Source organism: Pholcus phalangioides, unplaced genomic scaffold (assembly GCF_987345545.1).
Source record: "Pholcus phalangioides strain wild (caught in Gottingen) unplaced genomic scaffold, Ppha-v1.0 ptg000013l_1, whole genome shotgun sequence".
Lineage (NCBI taxonomy): Eukaryota > Metazoa > Arthropoda > Arachnida > Araneae > Pholcidae > Pholcus > Pholcus phalangioides.
The window spans coordinates 39027055-39050029 of NW_028301606.1; the positions used below are offsets into that span (position 1 = coordinate 39027055).

The following is a 22975-nucleotide window of genomic DNA, read 5'->3' on the forward strand; positions in this document are numbered from 1 at the left end:
AATATTTTCAAAATGAGTGCTTGGATTGTCTATGCCAGTAAAAATGTTAATCAAAATTATAGGATGACAACTTAACCTATTAAAATGGTTTACAAGTTGGTCGCCAGATGTCAGTGCAGACGACTTTCAGAATATTACTGTCATTATAAAGTTGGAAGGAAAACTATTTTTTTTTTTGTCGTCTGTCTGCTTGACGTTCCTCAGGTTGTTGTGAACTTGAACTTATATCAAAAAGATCATCAGCGCGATATTGCTGCGTATGTAAATTATCACCCGTGGAACGATTATTTTTAGATATTCAATATCTCTTCACTCTCGAAAGTGTTGGTTGGTGATTATTATTCTGTTGAATGTCGCTTCCATACTTTTACATTATGTCTATTTATTGACATATTATTATCAATAACAGTATTATATATTTTGCTATGTTGTGTATCTATTTATAACTTGATTATAATATAAATATTGATTTATAAATTTGTGTGAATCGTGATGAAGCGGACTATTATTGTAGCGTTTTTAAAATCGTACTCTGAGTGCATTTAGTGTATTTGTTAGGCATTTTTTTTATATGAAAATCCAATATGTTGACCCATACACTTTCCCTAAATTAACTCTCGGTTGCCCCTAAATGAGAGCTATAATTTGGTTATAAATCATATCAATAACACATTGATTTGATTTACTTGTGTGTGTGTGTACTTAGCAGATTTATGATTTTGCTGCACTTCTCGCATTTTAGTCTAATTTTCTTGACCAGTCATTCCCGAATTCACTGCCCCATGCTATAATCAGCTTGGCTGTCGCCCCTGCGAATATGCCTGTGTTTCTAAATCATTCTTTTCATCACTCATATGCTTCCGTACTCCTTCTGTCGCTCACATGCTTGTGTACTCTTTTAAGCACTGTTTACATGTGCGATATTACTGTAGCATTAAGAGTTCTAGCACCCACTTTTGACAATTTTTTTTTTACTTCATAAGGTAAGAAATTGAGTGAAAGAATTTGGTGAAAATTCTTTAAGCGGGTTTTAAATCTTTTTTTAATTTCTCATGTAAATGGGCTTTAGTCACTCTCCTGCTCAGACCCTCTCAAAATCACTCTTTTGATCATTCACATGCTTGCACACACTGTAGGTTAATTTTGAATGCTCACTGATTTGGCTCCCTTGCTTTCCAGGTTACTTTTTGATCATTCGCATGCTTGCACTTGCGTCTCTTTTGGTCATCAGTCACATGCGCTTTATGTCACTTTTCGTTTCTCATTGACCTAGCCCCTCACTCTCTAGGTCACTTTTTAGAATTCACATGTTCTAAGTCATTCTTTCTCTCGCTAATATGCCTGAAATTCTCTAGGTCAGTCGCTGATCTAGTTCTTTGTTCTCTTGGTAGAGGTAAATATATATGGTTGGCTACACGTAAATTTTGCTGCCCTTCTCCCATTTTACTAATTTTCTTGACCCTCATTCCTCAAATTTTCTGCCTCTCTAAACTTCCACCCTAGGCTATATCCCACTAAGTTCTCCTCCATAAATATGCCACTGCGTTGGTATTTTTTATTTCAATGCTTGGAGCTATGCTAAACTCAAGAAGGCTCCTGAATTTTGTAACCTTTGTGCTGAGTCACCACCCATCTTGGAGTAGGGAGCCTTGGGTTATAATTTTGATATAATTGGAGATGTTGTGGCTTTGTAATCATTCAGTGGTGTAGGAGCCAAAGTGCAGTGCAGGACCAGATCTTAAATCCTGTCAACTATGTGGCTGCAGAAGGTACCAACAGAAAGGGGAGAGGGCTGACTTTTTAGTGTGCCAACTAAAGGGGAGGAGTAATTTTTTTATCACCAAAATATTATTTGCATTGAAAAATGTCCAGAACTGATCCTGGTGCATTGTTGTGGTGCTGAACATCCACAGCACTCTGATCACTCCTAGACTTCATTCAGTAATCAAAATTTGCCATATAACACCTGACAGACCAGACACGACCCAGGCTCTGTCCCTCCCGGGATATAAGCCTTTTACCCTTGCGGGTTGGGTCGCACTGGAGAGCAACCGTATAAGACCCGGCACCTACAAGTGCATAACATTTCTGATGTCCCTGTGATCAGCTGTAGTACAGGAAAATACTGTGTACCCAGCATAAAGTTGTTTGAGAAGTCTGTCTTAAACATTTGAAACCAACAAATCTACAAGTACAGTCAAACCCTTATTTAATAAATGTGTTAAACGTGAAATGTTTATTCATTAAATCAAGGAAAATTATTATATCGGGTTAGGATTAACACAAATATATTAATAAACTTATATATTAATAAAACTATATATTAATGAAAATCATTTGATCATGGAATTTCTTAAATTCTCTGTTCGTTATGTCGGGATCAGACTGTCTGTATCATGCATGAATTTTACTGCAGATGATCCGAAAAACAATGGTATCCGCCACGGGAAAGTTATAAAATTCTCTTAAAAAATATTGGGGGTAGGTGTGGAAGAATGTTCCATGTGTAAGAGTCTTGTCAGTGAGTGTCTAATGCAGCTGTGCTCTTCTAAGCCCTTGGGGGCTCCTTGTGCGCTCTGCGGCCGCTTCAGGAAAATAAAAATAAAACAAAGTAAAATTTAAAAAAATATAAATACTTTTAAATAGTAAAAATAAATTAGTGACTTTGATGTAATTAAAAAGTTGGCCTACGGGGCTCCGCCATAGAATTTTTTAACTTAAAAGGGCTGTTCAAGTCAAAAAGATTGAGAACAGCTGGTCTAATGCATAATCTTTGAGATAGCTTTCCTTAATACTGTGAGTATTGAGGAATTTCTTTGCGAAATGGAAACAAAAGTGATGAAAAATATGTTTTTATATCTGAGGTCACTGCAGTTTGATTTACATGGTAACAGTTGAAGGGGCGATGGGAAAAACGGCTTTACAGTAAAAGTTAGATTTTGTGAAAAATGAGTTTGAAAGTTTGGAATATAATGGTTTTCCCCCCAATACCAAAAAAATTTTAATTGACAGTGGTCGAAAGAGTCTGGGCGGTGCACGGTATGAAATGAAAAAAAATATACCAAAACTTTATCTCTATTTTTTTATGGCTTTAAAGTTGTTCTATCCCAAAAATATGAATGCACGTTCGGATAGTATTCCTTGAAAGCTACAAGATGGCACTGCTATCTCATTTTCGGAAAAATTGCTGTTGAGATTGTTTTTCCTAGACCCTTTTTTATAATGTACAGTATTTTTCTGTATAGGAATAAATCTAAACCACGTATGAATTATTGGTGTTCAATGTATCATAACAACCAATTTTTTTTATTTTGACTGCATTTATCGTAATTTTCAAAAGTCTTAGCTTCTTGTTCTTAATAGAGACAATTCAAATGTAAATCATTTAACTCGCTGAGATCCCCTGGAGGCTATTCTATTCACATATTTGATGTGAAATTTTGAGCTTGATAGTTTTATGTATTTTTTCACACATGATTTTTCAAATTTATATTTTAGTCTATAGATGAAAACGCAATCAAATATTGATGTGAATACTGGATGAACTTCAAGATAGAAAATCTGAGAAGAAATATTCTTGACTTGTGAAGACGATCTTCTGACAAGTGTTTTTTTGAAAGCAAGTTTAAGGTGACAATAAAAAATCTGAATTTGTATTACTAGAGTTCAATATCCTCTTACAGAAGATCTATCAAAACATACTTACGTATTTACTATCAAAACATATGATAATCGTTTAAACAGCGAGTCCTGTTAAATTTGTTGCCATTTGGAATATATGATATAAATGTAAAGCAGAAAATCGAATGACAAAACAAAAAATTTTAGAAATGGTGCAGTTTGTTACATGACACAGCTTCATATAAGCTACGTATAATTTCCATTTTAGAGCTAAAGAGAAAAACATTTGAAATTAACCGCTTCTCTCACAAGCGATTGGCAAGAAATTCGGAGGAGCTGTTTGATGAATCGTCCATAAATATGATACTAGTTTTGATAACCTTGTTCTAACGTAATGGCATGTTAGAAAAAATAAGGGGGGGGGAAAGTAGAAAAGTAAGGAATAAACAAATAACAGTATATTACTATACTTGCTCTCTTATCTGTAAGTATTATAGATGAAAGATAATAGGTATGGAGTAGGCCTGTATTTCTCTTTTCATCCTCACCTACCTGTTTCTTTTCCCTCTTATGTGCATGTATATAATAGAATCTATTTAACCTTAGAATAGAAGCTCTTTACCTCCCATCATCGCAGAGATGAAAATAACTATTTTTTCTTAGGGTTGCACCAAAGTTTCATGATGGTGAAGAGAGAGGAAAGAAAACACTTGTTTTTTGTGTGTGTGTGTGTGAATTTATTCCACTGGCATTTGGGCGCAATATGTGATATCCTTGATTGTAAAGTGGTTAAATGTTATACTTTTAGGTTTTCTTTGATAATTTTATAATGTAATGCAATGTTAGGATTGATGAAGTAAAAATTAAATTTTTTTAACTGAATTAAAACATAACATAATTTATTTGTCCCCAGTTAATCACGGTTAAACTATGCAAGTTAAAGTTTGCAATTAAATTACATATTAAACAATATTTGAAAGAAAATACAAAGGGAAAGAAAGAATTATATTTGAATGGACAGTAGAAAAGTTATTTATAATGTGATTAAGAAAACTGGGGGGTCAGGGAAGAGAGCAGTAGCTAAATACTAGTAAAGTAGCTTAATAAAATGCTTAATTGAAATCTGAAGTCAGAACATCATAAAAAAAGAACATTAAATTGGCTTTGCATTAACTGCAAGAGCTGAAAATTTCAACCCCTTCAATAATATACTCAAGAATCTTCTGCAGCTTTTTCATATAGTTAAAAACTATTGAAGAGATTAAAGCTATATAAAGTATGGTCTCAGTGTAAATTATGAACAGTAATTATAAATCCTGTGAAGGTGGGGTCTCTTAATGTTCAATTTTTTTTATTACTGAAATGACATGGATATATTTCTTACTCCAACTGTTTTTTTCCACTGATGAAAAATAGATTCTTGTCACCTATTTCCCTGTAAAAAGGGAATGGTATCAGTATTCATTCCTCTATCAGTGGAAATAAAAATAGCACTGTAAAGAATATTTTCTGCACATTGTCTTTTTTACTCAGGAGTGGTATTTAAATTCTTATATTTGCATTTTCTTGTGAGGTAATCACTTCACAGTTCCATTTATCTTACAGTTGCAAAAGCCTGAAGATGATGCTAGGTGGAACTCCAAGTAAAGTGAATCCCAATAGTCATTGGTTGAACAGCAAAGGCATGTGGTTATCCTATTCACTAGTTGTACTTGGCTTGCATTTTATTTTGCTGAGTTTTCCTTTCCTCACTGTTGCCTGGGCCTGGACACTCACTAACATCAGCCATAATATAGTGAGCATAATTATTTGTGTCATTATCACAAAACATTTATACTGTATGATTGTGCCATGTCAAATTTGTTTTATCCTTTTGACAAATAAGATTTCTTAAACATCATGCACAGTGGTATCTTGACTTACAAGATTAATTCATACCTGCACATCACTTGTACAATAAAAATCTTTTATCTGAAATCGAATTTTTACATATTAGATAAAAAACCTATCAATTTGTTTCTTTCACCGAAATTTCAATTAAAAATTGATCTAAAATTATGTTTTTACATATTTTATAGTTTATTTTATTTATAATAAAAGCAATATTGCTTGTTAGATACAATATACAAGATTTATTGAAAGACTGGTTATTTGTGAAGATGAAAGAAAATTTATCTATGCCCCCCCATGAAGACTTGAACCCTGGTCTCTGCCTTGCCGGACGAGTGCTCTGCTGCAATATTTCAACCTTGGAGCATATATATATATATGTTGAAAGGCTCCGTACATGGACAGTGGCAGCAATCACCTAATAGCTCACGAATGACATAGGCCGAATTGAAAGACTGGTTATTTGTGGCGATGAAAATTACCAGGAAGAAAATTCATCACTGCCCCTGCGGGGACTCTACCCTCTGTCTCTCTCTTGCTGGACAAGCACTCTGCCATCTAAGCTATGGAAGCAGATTATAATTATAATTTCTATCTGCCACATAGGCCATCTGGTGGCCTATGTCATTCGCGAGCTATTAGTTGATTGCTGCCTACAACAATAAATTATTCAATCATTGCACTTCACTCATAGTCAGACAAACTGGTGGCAGATGGCAGCTCTACACATAACAAACATTACACAGAAACATACTTCACGTCAGGTTTCACTACACGTACTTTCCAACATGTATCAATTCGTTAGAGGTTCCTCAGAGGAATATGGATGAGGTGCATGTGTGGTTTAGTAGTTGACTGTTGCCACCATCCATGTACGGAGTATTTCAACGTATGCATACGCTCCAAGGTTGGAATATTCTATCTGCTTCCATAGCTTAGATGGTAGAGCACTCGTCCGGCAAACGAGAGACTGGGGTTCGAGTCCCCATGGGGAGTGGTGAATTTTCTTCCTTGTAAGCTTCATCTCCACAAATAACCAGTCTTTTAATGAATCTTGTATCAACAAGTGGAGAGGACATTTCTATATACAAATACAATATAGTTCAGCACTTCATTCAGCTTCAACTTGTGTCCAAACCAAAAACGAAAGGCTTTCTCCTTGGAAGTGAGAACTTTCAGTCTGGAGTTTCATGAAAAAGTCATAAGTTTCAAAGTAATGCACCAAAGCAGAATGTTTTGTATTGTTCTGGCAATGAACCCTCAGTTGTCTGGAGATGCTCTGTTGTAAAAATTCTCATAATTGCATTTCTACACTTTTTCCTCAAAGTTCTGCAGAAACTGATTGTTCTGCGATGTAAGTTGCAGATTTTGGCATATTCTACTTTGGGGCATCAATTCAACTTAAAAGGTGGAACTATAATAAGTGTCGTGCTTGCAGGAGTCAACTGGTCAGTATTTTCTCTTTATGCATTATTCCGATTATTCACCAGTATGGCAGTTTTTTTCCCCCAAAGCCTATCTTTTTATGTCTTTTCACACATTTTAATTTTAACTTATTTATCAAAAATTAAAAATCATTGAATCTCAAAATTGTTCAAACAATGCTACTCTAATAGCTGAATGAAGTCAAGCTTAGAATTGAATGCCAATTAAAATGTATGTGGCGTGGTTAAGCAGAGGAACTGTTTTGTTCTTAGTCCTTCCCAAGGTGGTTCTGCTTCTATCAGGGAGTCTGTCCAGCAGAAATTTGGTGTCTGTTTTTCAGATTCTTCACAAAAATCTTCTAAAAAACACTTCACAAAATACAAATAAACAAAACCATAAGTTTGACGTACATTTCTTTTATGAAATATTCACTAGATTTTTTGCTTACTTTTCACAAAATTAATGACCATTTTTTCACATGACCCTATGTGAGAGAAAAGGTCTGGACACAGATCCTTGGCTATCTGCTTGGCTACTTTTAAACTGAACACTGCCCTCAACATGACTACAACAGTGGTTCTCAACCAGTGCTCTGCAGAGCCCCTGTTCCATATGCACATCCCATGGGTTCTGTGGCTGTTCCAGGAAAATAAAAATGATAAATCAAAAAAAGCCTGGGGGGGGGGGGAAGACTTTGCTATAGAAATTATATATTAACAAGTCAATAAAGGTTGAGAACCACTGGACTAGACTAAGAGTGACTTTTTCACCCAGATTTAGTCCATGCTTTTGTGTTAAATAAGTTTGTCTCTTTCTCATATGTTTTGCTTTCATTTGTTACTTATTTTTGGGATTTGTAACAAATATTTCTGATAACTTTAATTACTTGCAAGACACTTTTAGATCACAGTATTACTGTACCTTTAAAAGCATTATATTTTATAAAATTGTGGCATGCATTGCAAAGCACATAATTTAGTAAATAAAAGTTTGCTCAAAAGCAGGGTTGTAGTAATTTAATCAACTGATTTTTTTTTTTTAAAATCACTGATTTAAATCAATTTTTTTCAGATATGAAAAATTATCTGTTGTAATTTAATAAAAGTATTTATGCAGCTCTAAAGTGATTTAAATTTTTATTAAATTATTTTAAATATCAATTAATTTAAATATATTTTCAAATATTTTTATAATATTGTAATATATATATTAATATGTATATCAAATATACATTTCATTCCATAGAGTGTATTCCATAGTCGTACCAATTTAGCTGATTAATGGTTACCGAAGATTTACAATCAAGTTAGAGGATGTAAAGTTGACTTATAAAACCAAAAATTGCATGGCTATGGATGGATATGCATAATGAATAAATTTTGTGTGTTATGAAACAGTGTGGTAAAGCCATCCATGTACATCCGGCTTATCACATGCTGGAAATTATTTAGCAAATGTGGTTTTTAGTTCATTGAAGTCAACAGAAGAAAACTTCAAATGTAACATCAAGTTTTGTTACTGCAAATATAATTTCTTCCAGAAAGACTCTGGATGAAAAGCTTGGCTTTTCTGGACTTACACTTATGTTAAAAATTCGTCAGTTGTTACCAAAGTTTGTGAAGACCACAGATCTCAGTTAGTTACATCTCTAGTGAAATCTTAAATATTGATTCAAAAAGAAATGTCAAGGACATAATTGCAATTCTGAAACCAATAGCCAATTAACGATTTTGTACAAAGAAACACACACACAACTGCTCCATAGCTGAATGTGTATTGGCATGGAAAAAGCTGCAATTGAAGATAAAAGAAGCATCAACATCAAACAATAAAAAGTTTTTGTCATCAGAGTATAAAAATATATATGAACAACCATTAACAGATGCACACTTTGCTGCATTTATTCTAAGCTCATCTGTGTTAACTTCTAATAGGGAATTAATGTCATAAAAGAAGAGAGAATAAGGGTCTTGGATCTATCAAACAAAAATGTGGGTTTGGTTTCTTGGCAATTACGTTAAAGTTATTGGGAAAGTTAGAACCATTTTCATGCTAAAAAAAAATTTCACCCTAAGGTTGTTGATACAATGCCTGATTTTGAGTGGTGGAATAGTTTTTATAATGTTTTGGGTAAAGATACAATTACAGAGAGCGATATGCAGGGCCACAATTAGGAGGGAGCAGGCGGGTCTCGTGCCCCGGGCGCTGGACACGAGGGGGGGGGGTGCAAATTTCATTCTGAAACACCACCTTCAACATTACTAGGGAGCATCAAAATGTATTCTTGCCCGGGTGACCAAGCATCTAGTTGCGGCCCTGGTGATATGTGATTTGTAAACATGCTAACCACAGCCAAATCATTGATGCCTGTGTTGAAAGGATTTTTTCAAGGTGCAGTTCATTCCAAATAGGTTAATAAAACAGGTTAAGAGTAGACAAAGCATTCAAACTAATGAAACAAATGAACAATTATATATTCACACAGGGTTAAAGTATTTAATACTTGATGCAAGATATTTATTCAAGAAGTGTTTTTTCCCCCCTTTTCTTAATAAAATGTTCTGAAATATTTCACAAGTATATGTGATTCTTTATCTTTTGCTTGCAAATATTTTTTGAATAGTCATTTTTGTAAGCTTAAATTTCTTTAATTTTATATTCTTTAAAGAAAGCATAGATTAATGACTAGTGTGTTAGTAATATATATATTTTATGTATTTTGTTTAAAAAAATCAAAATATCATGATTTAAATCAAATCTTTTTTTTTAAAAATCAAAAAAATCAACAACCCTGCTCAAAAGTAAAAGTAAGTTAAAGTTTCAATGTGTTGTAACATCTGTTAATATATTATGTTTCATGAATTAAATTAAAAAATTTTTTACATTTAATTGAACTAAGACTTATTTCATAATATGTATTAAGATGATAACTGTTGTATTTTTGATATATTTGAAGCTCTATGAAAATACCATGAATACAGTGATATTTCAGTTTGGGAGCATAATCCGTTCTGTAAATGTTCACGCAATCCAAAGTACTCATATAACCATGCAAAGTTCCCTATAAGGAATAATAAAGACTCAAATGATTTGTTCCACATCTGTCGTTCTCATGCCAGCCACGATTCTTTGCAAAGTTAAGGTGCAGGTCAATTTGTTTTGTATTTATTGTATTTTTACTTATTTTATATTGAAGGCTCAAGTATTTTTGAAGTGATACAAAAGTGATTTTGTATCCAAAATACTTTGACGGCTGCATAGTGGCTAGATGACAAAACTGTGGATATTCAACATGAGGTTTTTAGAGGTTTAGTTTTTTCTCCTGATGACCTCTGAAAACTTTTTATGATTTTAATGGATGTTCCAATCGTTCACAATTTTTAAAAAAATGTGCATTCGTAATCTTGTAGGAACGAAGTTGATTTACGTTGCATAAACATTGTCTTTGAATGTGTGAATGCCGGTCAGTAGTCACAAAAGTACCAGGATTTCCTGTACAATTCGGCCCCTCATTCAGGGACACAACTAGTTATCATCTTCAACTACCATAGATTATATCAATACTGTATGATAAAGCACAATATAATGCTTTATTTGTAAAAAAAGTTGGAGATTTTTTCTTTTTGTACTTTTTTTCCTTCTTGGAACCAGGAAAGTGCACGGAATGCATGAGCTAAATTTTCATGTATTCTTTTCTGAAATTCTGGTTATTTGACATGCCATAGCATGTCTGCGGCACCTCTGGCTTAGTAATAAAGATCAAGAATTACTAGAGATAGCCATATTAAATAAACAGTGTGAAATCATATAAAATATACAAGCACAACCAGCAAACTGACATCAGAGTTACGAAACATTTACAAAAACTTCAAGCAAAATTTTCATTGAAAAGTAGCCATAAAGTAGATTAAATATTATAACTTGTGCTGCCATATATTTTTAGCTCCTAATAGTCATCTTGAAAAATTTATTTGTACTTCCTTTTCTGTTGATAGATGTTTAAAAAAATGTTTTTTTAATGCAGGCAATGTTCATTCTACTCCACTTGTTGAAAGGATCCCCATGGGAATCAGGTGATCAGGGAAAAGCACGTTTTCTTACTCACTGGGAGCAGATTGACAATGGAGAGCAGTTTACTGCTACAAGGAAATTCCTCACAGTTGTGCCAATTGTTTTGTAAGTTTTCTTTCCCAAGTTTTTGATTATTTTCTTATTTTCATCCAGCTGCATAAAATGTGTTTATATGCTTGTAACTCTTTTTTACTTTTTGTTAACACTTAGACTATCATGTGACTTGCATATTGATCCACTCATTTCAATGACACAGACCATCTCACGTGTGCGCGATGACTAAAATGAAAATAATAACAAAAAAATAACTGGTCTCAACTGATTTTTTTTTCATTTTTATTTCCTTTATGGTGGTAGTCAGTGTTAATGAATGTATGTTACATTACTATATATATTTTTGTATGGTTTGTTAAATATAAACCTTAAATTTTATTGATATACAATAATGAGATACAGAAATACGCATATTATAAAAAAAGATAAATAAAAAAAATAACGGATATATAAAAAAATAACATATATATAAAAAATAATGGATATATTTGACATAACAAGACTATTATATCAAAAATATTTTACATCAAATCTATCTTGTCCAGTGGGATAATAAGTGGTTCTTAGAAATAATTTTAATCGTTGAATGCTAATGAAATGAAATTCTTATTTATAGAGTAGAAGATATGATGGTATACTTATAAATTAAGTTATAAGCTTAATTTGTTCCAGAAATAAACTTGAACCTTTATATTGAAATTAGCTTTCTTATATAAAATAATGTGCAGTGAATCCTGTTTCAGAAATCTCGCCTTAAGCCATTTTCCAATTTTGAAAGTCATTTCCACAGTCCCAATTATTTTCTTCATATTAAATATTTCCTAAGAAATTTCCTCTGTATTGTGATGTCTTGGCTTACAAATTTCTCATTCTCTGCTAACAGATTTTTTTTTCAAGGTTTTTCTGCCTCAGCTAACAAACATTTTAGTTGATATAATTCATGCGCTAACATAAGTCAGCTATGTCCTGAACTAGATATTTGTGTCAGTCAAAATGAATCCAATGATTAACTGTCACTTGAGCTTAATAAATTAATTATTACCACCCCAGAATTTCTTTCTAGAAACACCTCTATTTTTCTTTCAGAATTATTTTGAGCCGTTTCATGTAAAATCAGTGATTAAACTAATAAATTTTAAAAATAAAAGCTTTAGACTTGAATGGTTTCAGGTCATATGATAACTCTTAACAAAATGAACTGCCCGGGCATTCTAGGGACATATCTTCTCTATTTGAGAGAGAAAGGAGCTGAAAATATCACTCAATACACTACCTTACTTTTTTTCTCACTATAGCTCTCAAACTCGCCTGCATAGTGTAAAATAAAGGTTTTTAAATTTTCATCTTTCAAATTATCTTTGATTCAATTGTGAAGTTTTTATATCTCAGCTTTCTGTCATTTTTATATATACAGTGTTTCTTAGGTTTTTTTTGGACAATTACTTTGAAATTTTTGGCAGTTCCTAGAAGAATTAAATTACTTTCAGTATGCACCTATGGAAAATCATGTTTCGGCTAACAAATGTGATTCTGGAACAAATTACACTGCTGGCCACCCAAATTGCAACACCAAGAAAGACAAGAGATATCGCAACAATATTTATTTTGTAGATAACATGTTGACCAAGCATCAAATGATTAAATTTATAGACTTCTGTGAAGTGTGGTTCCTGCCAAAATCAGTAGCCAGAGTAGCCGCCATTGTTGGAGATCACCGCTGCCACACGCCTCGGCATTGATTCAAAGAGACTTTGTATGTGTTCTTGGGGTACAGCAGACCAAGCAGCTTCCACGCGTTGCCAAAGTTGATCTGGTGTGGCTGCTGGGGATGTAATCTGGGTCAATCGTTGAGCAACCATGGACCACATGTTTTCTATCGGCGAAAGATCCGGAGAGCGAGCTGGCCAGGGAAGCAATTCAATCTGGCGATTGACGAAGAACCTTTGGACAATGCGTGCCACGTGTGGTCGCGCATTATTCTGTTGAAATATGGCTGTGGGCAAGCCCTGAAGGTAAGGAAGGACAACTGGCTCCAACACCTCGGAGATGTAGCGCTGGCTTTTTAAAGTACCGGCAATGCGTACTAGAGGAGTGCGAGAGTGATATCCAATACCGCCCCATACCATAATTCCCGGTGCAGGACCAGTGTGGCGGTGCATAACGCAGCTGTTCAGCATCCTCTCTCCACGGTGTCTCCAGACTCGAATCCGACCATCGTGGTGTTGCAGACAGAAGCGTGACTCGTCAGTAAAGACAATTTCATTCCATTGTGCCGTCCACATTCTTCTTTCATCGCACCATTGGCGGCGGAGACGTCTGTGGTTCTGCGTCAAGGGTAGACGAAGCAATGGACGTCTTGCGGACAGACCACTCTGCTGTAAACGGCGTCGAATGGTACGCGCAGACACTGGATGATGCGGTACAGACTGAATGTGCTGTGCTATGGTTCGTGATGTGGCTGAGCGATCCGTCACTGCCATACGCCTGTCATCACGTGAAGTGGTGCACTGAGGTGGATGCGATCGAACACGTCGGTCCGTCGTACCCTCCTGCATCCAACGATCACATATCCGCATTACAGTTGTTTGGTTTCGTACAACACGGCTACCGATTTCCCTGAAAGATAATCCACAATCTCGGTAGGCCACTATCCTTCCTCTGTCGAACTCGGATACTTGATCAAAAGATGATCGTTGTTTTCTACGAGGCATAATTGATCGTTTTTTTGAAAAAACCACAAGAAAAACACAATTGCCGTACTTCAAATCGTCGAAATCTCCAAGCCTTAAATAGCGCTTTGAAGTGGCGCCACAGGTGCGCGTGATGTGCGTCTGCGCTGAAATTCTAATCATTTGCATATCTCACTTCCGCTAATGCATGTTGTAAATTTCATATTATTTGCATGCTTCCTTCAGGGTGTTGCATTTACGGTGGCCAGCAGTGTATCTTTGTCAGCCGAGGTAGAGCTGAAACATTTTACATACTATCAAAACATTTAAAGCATATATGATATATGGTTTCGGTAGCCCAGTTCGATAAGATACGCACCTAAAGTACCAAAGGATGTTTAGAGGTGTCACGAGTTTGATATTTGGTTCGCCCTTGTCAGAAATTTTCCTGACGTGGGTACGACAGAAACTGTTACATGATCACAGAAAAGGATTACTGGCACAGGGAGTCTCACATTGAAGGGTTAGCTCACCAGCCTCACCTTGAGTATTAAAGAAAGGTTGCCATTTGGAATCGGCATTAAATTGTGGGTCTAGTCCTTGATCCTCATGCGCAGAAAATGATCAATATATGAAACATTTTTATAAAAACTTAGTTATTTTAATTACTCACAAGTTGAGGCATCTGTAGCTTTGGGGGGGGGGGGGGTTCCACTGTGTAACTACTATTGTGCAATGAATTACAAGCGCAATGATTCCTGTGACTTCTATGGATTTAATAGTTAATTTTTGACTCCTGCAAATTGTTTTTTTTTTATCTTTATCCAACATTTCTTACTCCTGATTATCAGCTCTGAGTAATGACAAAAACGAGAATATTATCAGTCTACAATTAATTGCATCCTGAAATGCCATAACTATGCTTTGTCACAATGTTCTTGGGATCAAAATGCATCTTTCCTGAGGTGAATGCCATGTTCTCCTGTTTAGTCAAATTGGAAGCTAGTATGGCAGAGAGTGTGTGGCTGAAAAAAATTGTAAAAAAGTGGTCTGTTATATGCTGTATGCAGGGTTGGGTTTTTGATGTCAAAAACTGGTTTAAACCATCAAAAACTGTTTAAAACCTAAATGAATGCCTTTTGATAATGTTTTGAACACAATAGGTATTATAACATGATGAAAAACTACTTTTTTGCATATTACAATGTTTTATTTTCAAACGTTAATTTATTACAATAATTAAAACAAAATATAATTTGCAATTCAACATAAGAGTCTAGAATATATAAAATATGATTTTATGGTTTAGTTCTCTAAGCTTATCTTAACTTGTGTTCAATTTGCTAAGCGGAATAGAGGTGTTCATTTAAAATATGTATGATGGGGTATCAGGGTTAGGTTTTTGACCCCAGAAACTAACTTGGTATTATTAAAACTGTCAGAAACTTACTGTCAATGATATCACATAGTTTTTGTTAACCTGATAGATGTGTTTAATAACAAAATACTTTTATGTAGATTAAAGGGTTTTATATTCAGAATTATAATTACTGAGGAAAAATACCTATTTTGATATTTTAAATTTTCTGATCTGCCCAAAATTTTATTTCGTATAAAAATTCTCATGCAGCATCTGTTATAATTACACTAATTAAACTCATTTATTTTCCACCTAAAAATTTCTTCTATAATCAATATAATATAAATATAATGAATATAATATATATATATATATAATATAATTCACCTATAAATTCAGAGTGTTAAAGTGTATTTTCAACCCAAGCAGAGCTGATAATACTTGATACCCAAAGCTTTTTTTTTTTGCATGTTTGAATACAGCTTCAATTGGGAAACCATTGCATTATAAATACTAGTAAATATACCATATCATAGTGCGAAAGCAAGAATAACTAAGTTTGACTAAGGTTAAGTTACAGGAGTTTCTTAAGCATCATATAAAAGCTAGCATTGTCAAATTAAATGACATTTTAGTCCTAGAATTTAGTATTTTGATCTCTAGATGTATTTCAATGTTATTACAGTAACAGTATCGTTTTTTAAAACACTTATCTGTTGTAAAAAGAGTACAGCAGATGGTTTGCACACATATATAAGCAGTTGAAGAAATTTTGGAAGGTCAAGAATTATCAGAGAATGTCAAATCATTCCACAGTTATCATATTGAATATTTATTCGTTGTTTAACATAGTCACTTTAAACATTACATGCAATTAATGTATTTCCAATGGGAATTTTTATATTGAAAAGTAATATTTGCTGCTTTTGATGGAGGGTTTTTTACGTGACAGTTTAAACCATCAAAAACTGCCATGTGTCAAAAACCTGCCAACCCTGGCTGTATGTTGGCCTGTTGGAAGGGTGTGACCATATCCATAGCCATTTATAGTATACGGCAGCAATGCCATATCCTGTTCAATGTTGAGCATTGGTAACTCACCAAATAAAACGATGTAAAAGTTCAACAGGCTGAGAATTTTGTCACGTTTCAGGACACAGACTACTAGGAAGGTCTCTTCAAGTTGATAGCATGATGCAACAAATTTATCAATGTCTAGTGTGCAACTCTGTAGAAAAATATCCAAAGCATTTCATTGTGATCTGATTTTAAGAAACGAAGATGAAATTAGCTTTGAGAACATACCTCCTATGTTTATGTCAGTTTGTTAATGCTTTTTGATTTATCAAAACCTGATCACTTTAGCAATTACATATTACTAAAATGGGAATTATTGGCATATTTAGAAAATAGGGAAAATAATTTTAATTGGTCATTGTGATTGGATAGCTTGTTTGGTAAGTTTAAATAATAAATAGCTGTGATAGTAATTTTATAACCTTGAATTTTCAGGTTTTTCCTTGCAAGTTTCTATACGAAATATGACTCTCTTCACTTTATGCTGAACTTCTCTTTCCTGGTTCTGGTGTTGTTGCCAAAGTTGCCACAGTTTCACATGGTCAGACTATTTGGTATCAACAAATACTGAAGTAAGTTAGTAGATGTATGATTTAAGAGTGGGAGGAATAAATCTTGCTGACGAAAAAAGGAAAAAAGCCCACGTGTTTGTAAAAAAAACAAGATATGTGCCAGTCATAATAACAATGAGCTTAGGCAAAGACTTAGAAATTTTTGTCTTGTAATGGAACTGCAATGTAACGAATATATTATGTGCTAAATATATATATATATTTGTTTTAATACTGGTTTAATATTTTAAGTATTTAAAAAACTGAGTTATGAACTGTTAATAAAGTTTTTTACAGTGTACAACTTAATAAACTGTTAGCATATTCAGTTTTTTTACCTACCTGTGTTTTTTTTTTTTGGAATTTTCCTTTTTAAGCTTATATTCTGTCTTCTATGAATTTGGTTCTAAAACCAAATGATTCAATGGCGAATTAAGATGATTTTCATATTAAAAATAATAAATTGTGATCACTGATTTTTAGTGAAATTTATACTCTCGTAGATGTAGTTCTGGAGAAGGTTGTTTATGTATTAGTTATTTTAAAATTCCTATAAAATAGGTTCATTTTAAAAATACCTACTCAACATTTGACAAAAGCGATAAAGCATGTCAATGTGGCAGCTAATTTTAATATATTTTAAATAGCCATCCATCATTCTCTCTGCCCCCTTTTAAAACAATATACACAATATAATATGCAGAAAACCAATGCAAATCTTGATACTCAGTATTATGAATACAAATTTGTTAACATGACCAAAAAAAATTGAATTTTTGTGAAGTTTGTAAAATAACTGAACACTTTTCATATTGTGGTTTATAAGTTTGACTTTTTTTTTATACCAATAAACTATATTAATAAGAATTTTAAAAATATATTTACAAGAAACGTATTCTTATTTCTTTGAAATGATAACATTGAAATTCAGTTAATTGGTTTTACACTGATGTGATATTATTTAGCATGTTAGGTGCTGACGACTATAATGGTGCTTTCAAAAGAGTCTGTCATTATGACAGATGTATCATTTGACATGTTGATGCAGCTAGATGGAAAAACTTTGTTTAAAAATTTGTTTTGATCTTGAGGTTTTGTTTTTCTTTCATATTATATAATTTGTAATTCTTTCCTTCAGCACCAGCAAGAACATTAAAAAAAAGTGATTCATTAGAAATTCTACCGATGAATATTTACTAAGTGCATTTATGGTTAAGTAGTAGTGGTATGCATCCACATTTGTATGCAGGTGCCTTGGGGCATGAACTCAATGAGCAAAACTCCTTGCCAGTCCCAAAACACTGTTGCCATGAGTTTTCTAGTCAAGATTGTTTGCTTGAATTTTTTGGTCCAGTCGGTGAATGAGCTAGATGCTTTTGTATAGACTGACATTCAGTTTTAGTTGTGTGGTTATTTCAGGTGTACACAGGTGAATCATCCATCACCGTACACATCTTCTACCTAAAACTTTCACTTGGTTGCACATTTTTAGCGTTCAGATATATTCATGTGCCGATGCAATGAAATATGGTTCAAAGTCGAAAGAAATTTTTTCTTTTCATGATAAATACCATGTTTGAAATCATCTTTCCTGTCATTAACAGAGCCTGATTTTTGTAAAAAATTTAACTATTTTCTTATGTTAACATTTTCTTGACACACATTGGAAAAAATAGCTTGTAAATGATAAAATTTGCTAACTCTAAAAATATAAATAACTCTTTTGTAAATAATATAACATCTTTCATAAACTCTTCTCAGAAGTCAAGAATTGTATTTTTATGTAAAAAAATTAAGGCCATACACTTTTATTGTATAAAAATATGTGGAACCAAAAACTATATTACCACACAGAATGGAAATTATGAAATAAATGTTTAATTAGCTAATTAATTTATACAGTTCTGTAATCTAAAAACTCAAGTGGGCTCTTAATTAGAATATGTTATTGAAAGCATATGATTAGTCATCCATTTAAAATGAAAGGAAAATTGGTTTAAAAGATTTTAACTTCTAAAGATAGAATTTAAATTTTTAATTTAAACAAATTGCAAACAAATTTTTATTCATGAGCAGTGTCTAAGATTATTTTCTGCTTTATTGGTAAAATATTAAATTTCTTTGAAGTTGCTGCTTTCCATCAAAAAATTCTTTAAAGAGGAATAATTATTTTTGATGCAGAGTGAATTGACAAAATATGAACATTCTAATAAAAATTTAATTACAAGGGAAAAATAAATTGCATAGCAGAAGCTTGTTGCATAGAGTTTCCACTGCAATGTTTTTCTTGCTGGGACTGATACTTATAACTGATTAATAATAACTTCCTTTTTTAAATAAGATAAATAATATATCTTATTTGTTTGATTTGTCCAAGAAATTTGTTAGTATTAGTAGACTGGTAGACTCAAATCAAGATTTGAACTTAGACCTACGTTACCGAAGACTAGCACACATTTTTTATAGAAGTCATTGCTTAGTCTGAGTTTCTTTTCATAAATGTAACTAAAATGTCCATTTTAGTAATTAAAATTGTTGATTTAAACATCGGGAAAATATGTGTTATCAGTTGTATAATACATATTTCATTTGTGAATATCAGGTTCAAGTAGTCTTCATCAAACATAAATGTTAGCTTTACTTCATGAGAAAATTTTGACAATACTATGTAAAAGAATGTATTTTTGTCTATTATGATTTTATATTTTCAATGTTTGTTTTACGAGAACTTTTTCTTTGTATATAAATGCTTACTTGTTATAAATAGCAACCTTAATGATGTCTTCGGTTTTTTTTACTCTTCACACATTTTTTTATATGATCAAGCATCTCTAGTTCACTATTGCAGTGAAAAGTTTTGTTTGCTAAGTGCTACGTCGAATGAAATGACTGATACATTCAATCATTCTAAAGAATAGTATTGCAAATGACACTTGCCAGTTGGGGTTGAAAGGGTGGTCATGTATACAGAAATTATAATGTGAAAGTTCCTTTGATACAATGTTCTGAATGCATAGTCAGGATTCATCAAGATTTAGATTTGTGATTTTACTTTAGGGTTTTTTTCTTTTGAGAGGCTGGTACTTAAAACGGAGTTATTAGTCCTTGTAATACATTAAAACAATCATATTGTTTAGTATCTATATGTTTAATGTAGAACAATTTAAACATGTATATGTAAATCGGTTATTTTTTTACAAGTTTAAATGTGAAGCTTTACTCTGATAGTTTATTAGTGAATTTCTGATTTTTTGGATCTGCTGGCAGATCATGAGAATAAGGGTGATTAACTTGAATAAGTTTAGTTTTGTTTTTTCCACTGATTTTCAAATTTTCTATTAAATTTTTGTTTGAATTTTTTTTTAAATTGTTGTGTTCATAGGGTGGATACCTTCTTCCTATTAAGCTGGTTATATGACTTTAATATTTCTTTAATTGTATTATGTTTTAGTTTATTGCAAATTTTTGTGTTAAAAATAACCTCATTGGATGTATTTAAAAGGAATGAATTCAACGTGATTGCATGAGACCCTGTTCTGAATTATTGAATGTCTATAATATCCCGGTATACATTTGCTAGCAACTATGTTTTCTATAGAATATTTTTAAAGGGTTTATTGTAATGAAATTTTTGTAAGAACATAACATTCTTGAAATTGTAATAGTACTTTTATATTTGTTCAATTTGGTTTGCAGATTTGTATTTTAAATTTTTGTAATTTTACTTACAAAATTGGAGTTATGCCGGTGCTGGCTCAAAAGTCATATTTTGTTTTCTTCATAATTTATATTGAACATGTGTCTGAGTGTTAATAGAAATGTCTTTTCTCAAATTCTGCATATATGGCCAAGGCGGACATTCTCAAAATCAGCCTTTGGAGTGAGCAAGGGCTCGGGGGAAGCAGAAAAATTTTCTTCCCAAGAAATTTTGAGTTACCACCCTTCAAAAAGCATTTAAATTAACAGAAATCGGTTGATGTAGCATATAAAGGGCATTTTCCTTTAATATTTCTTTTTTTTTTTCACCAAAATATTGATTTATTTTCTAATTTTTGGTCAATTTCGGGAGAGGCATAGGTTCCCAGAGTTAAGGGAAACTCGCTCCTTCTCTGAAAGAAATTTGATTACAGCCTGGTCATGTATGTAACCTCAAAAGTATTTATGTTGGTTTTTTTTTTTTGATCCTCTATATCAGTGTTTTGCAACTGCCGGGCCATGAGTGATTCCCAGTTTAATTTTTCCCATTAATTTCTCAATAGTTGTGTGTATGAACAGGCCGTGCACTTCCAAAGGTTGAGAACCACTGTTCTCTATATATGTATGACTATAATTTGTGTTTATTATTATTATTTTGGATCCACAGAATCACTGCATTTCTTTATATAAGTAAACGCTCATGATAAAACGAAATTTTTCATGTAATAATTAAGTAGTACCCATTTTATTTTAAAATGAACAAAAATTCATGTGAAATATATTCAATAAATAACAAGACTAAATCCTGAATATTTCAGATGTAATATGAACAGATATTCAAAGTATATAATACAGTTGTATCCTGATTTAGTGTCATTTATTGCACAGAGTTCAAGTGCCATCTCAAATCATGGTTTTAAACATGTAAGGCTAGAAATGCAAAATTTGTTAATTGAAAATTTCTATGCTCCAGGGGGGGGAGGCACTACATCAGAGTTCAACTGTATTTTAGAGTTAGTTTTGAAAAAGGCAGTTTTAAAGTAATAATTTAAGATATACTGGAATTTTTTTTTATCCAGTGTCCTTGAACTGGATCTTTCCCTAAACTCAATTGTTGAATAATTGTTTTTGAACATTGTTTTGAAATTGTTTCTCAGTTAATGTGATACCATATTGTAATTTGTGTAATTCTCTAATTTTTATAAATTTTCTAAGCCAAATTTGTTTTAGTAGCATTGGTGCAGTGTAATATTTCTTTGAGAAGTATAACACCTTTTCAATAAACAATACGTAATTAATTTTGCGAATTTTCTGATCTTCTATGAACCAGCTTTTCTGTAATCCAGCCAACTCTGTTTTAATTAGGCTGGATAAGAAGGATTCTACTGAGACCCACTAATCTCAAAGTTCCATTTTGGAAATCACGAGCATTGTGGTATTTATTCTGAGAAATAGTTGTGTTTTAAACATGAACAAAGAAAAAGTAATCATATTGAGGAAAGAAACAAGTTATTCATAAGCATAAATGATTGTTTCACATACTAAGTACTATATAATAAAAACAATGGGTTTTTTTTTATCAGTAATCTCTGTGTGCATATTTCAGTCCTGTGTGATATGGAAAGGCTGTACATTATTGCATTATGTGGCCTAAGCCACTATTAGTTTTGTGTTGGTCTTCTGGTTCTTTCCCAAAAAGTGTAGAACATAAATCTATGTATAATTTTTCTCTTTACTTCTCCATTCAGAATTTTCTCGTGAAGGCCAGTTTACATGGGTTTAGTGATTGAGTAGTAAACTAAATTTGAAGAAATTTTTAAAATCTGTCCCCCACCCAGTGTGTGCGTAAGTAACCAAGTAGTGAATGATCATTGGATAATACAAGGCCATTGCCACATGCGCATAATGCTCACTGAACTGAAAAAATGCACTAGGTTCTATTATACTTTTATCTACTTAACCACCAAATCGCTTAATTTAAATGTATTATTTACTCGTTCTAAGTTTATTGTGTACTTTCATACCACATCATTGTTTTTGCTTTTTTTTATTCAAAGCTGGATAGCTCAAAAAATTTGTACACTGATTAGGAGTAGCTGAATAGGGACCCACAACAATGATTATTCATTTGTTTAATTTTGAAATGGTGAATACCAGAGCTTGGCAAATTGGAAAAATAAAACTCGCCAGCCAAGTTTTTTATACACAAACATTTTTGGCATGTTTCAATTCATTACAAATTTCCCATAAGCGTATTTATGTGTGTGTACTTAACAAGTATTCAAGTTTCTTAGAAGCCAAACATTTTTTTTAATTGTCCAAAATGATTGTTTTTTTCTCCCACCGTTCCTAGGCTAAGTGATCTTTTTCTATGTTGATAGAAATGCTGACGTATTTTCTAAAGTTTTGTGATGTCCTCAGAGGCTCGAATTTAATGATCAAAGCAAAGATAATTTTAGGTATTAATACCAATTTTTTAGTTGCCATGGCACTTTTCCAACTGACGAATCTAATCTAATGATATAAAATACTTTTGAATGTCTATGCGCAATATAATCCCC

At 32.7% G+C, this 22975-nt stretch overlaps 1 protein-coding gene across 4 annotated transcripts; it reads left to right on the forward strand.

Annotated features, from left to right (window-relative positions):
* Nucleotides 1–185: 185 nt before the first annotated feature.
* Nucleotides 186–22617, forward strand: ORMDL (sphingolipid biosynthesis regulator orosomucoid 1-like). 4 transcript variants are annotated; one of them, XM_089241384.1, is made up of 5 exons: nucleotides 186–327; nucleotides 3499–3630; nucleotides 5227–5416; nucleotides 10961–11112; nucleotides 16603–22617. In XM_089241384.1, the coding sequence occupies exons 3-5, from the start codon at nucleotides 5243–5245 to the stop codon at nucleotides 16736–16738; spliced, it is 462 nt and encodes a 153-aa protein (XP_089097510.1). In that variant the 5' UTR covers nucleotides 186–327; nucleotides 3499–3630; nucleotides 5227–5242; the 3' UTR covers nucleotides 16739–22617. The 4 variants fall into 4 exon arrangements, with proteins under 4 accessions (XP_089097510.1, XP_089097511.1, XP_089097512.1 ...); XM_089241385.1 differs by having other exon boundaries at nucleotides 214–331; XM_089241386.1 differs by having other exon boundaries at nucleotides 214–323.
* The last annotated feature ends 358 nt before the right edge of the window (nucleotides 22618–22975 follow it).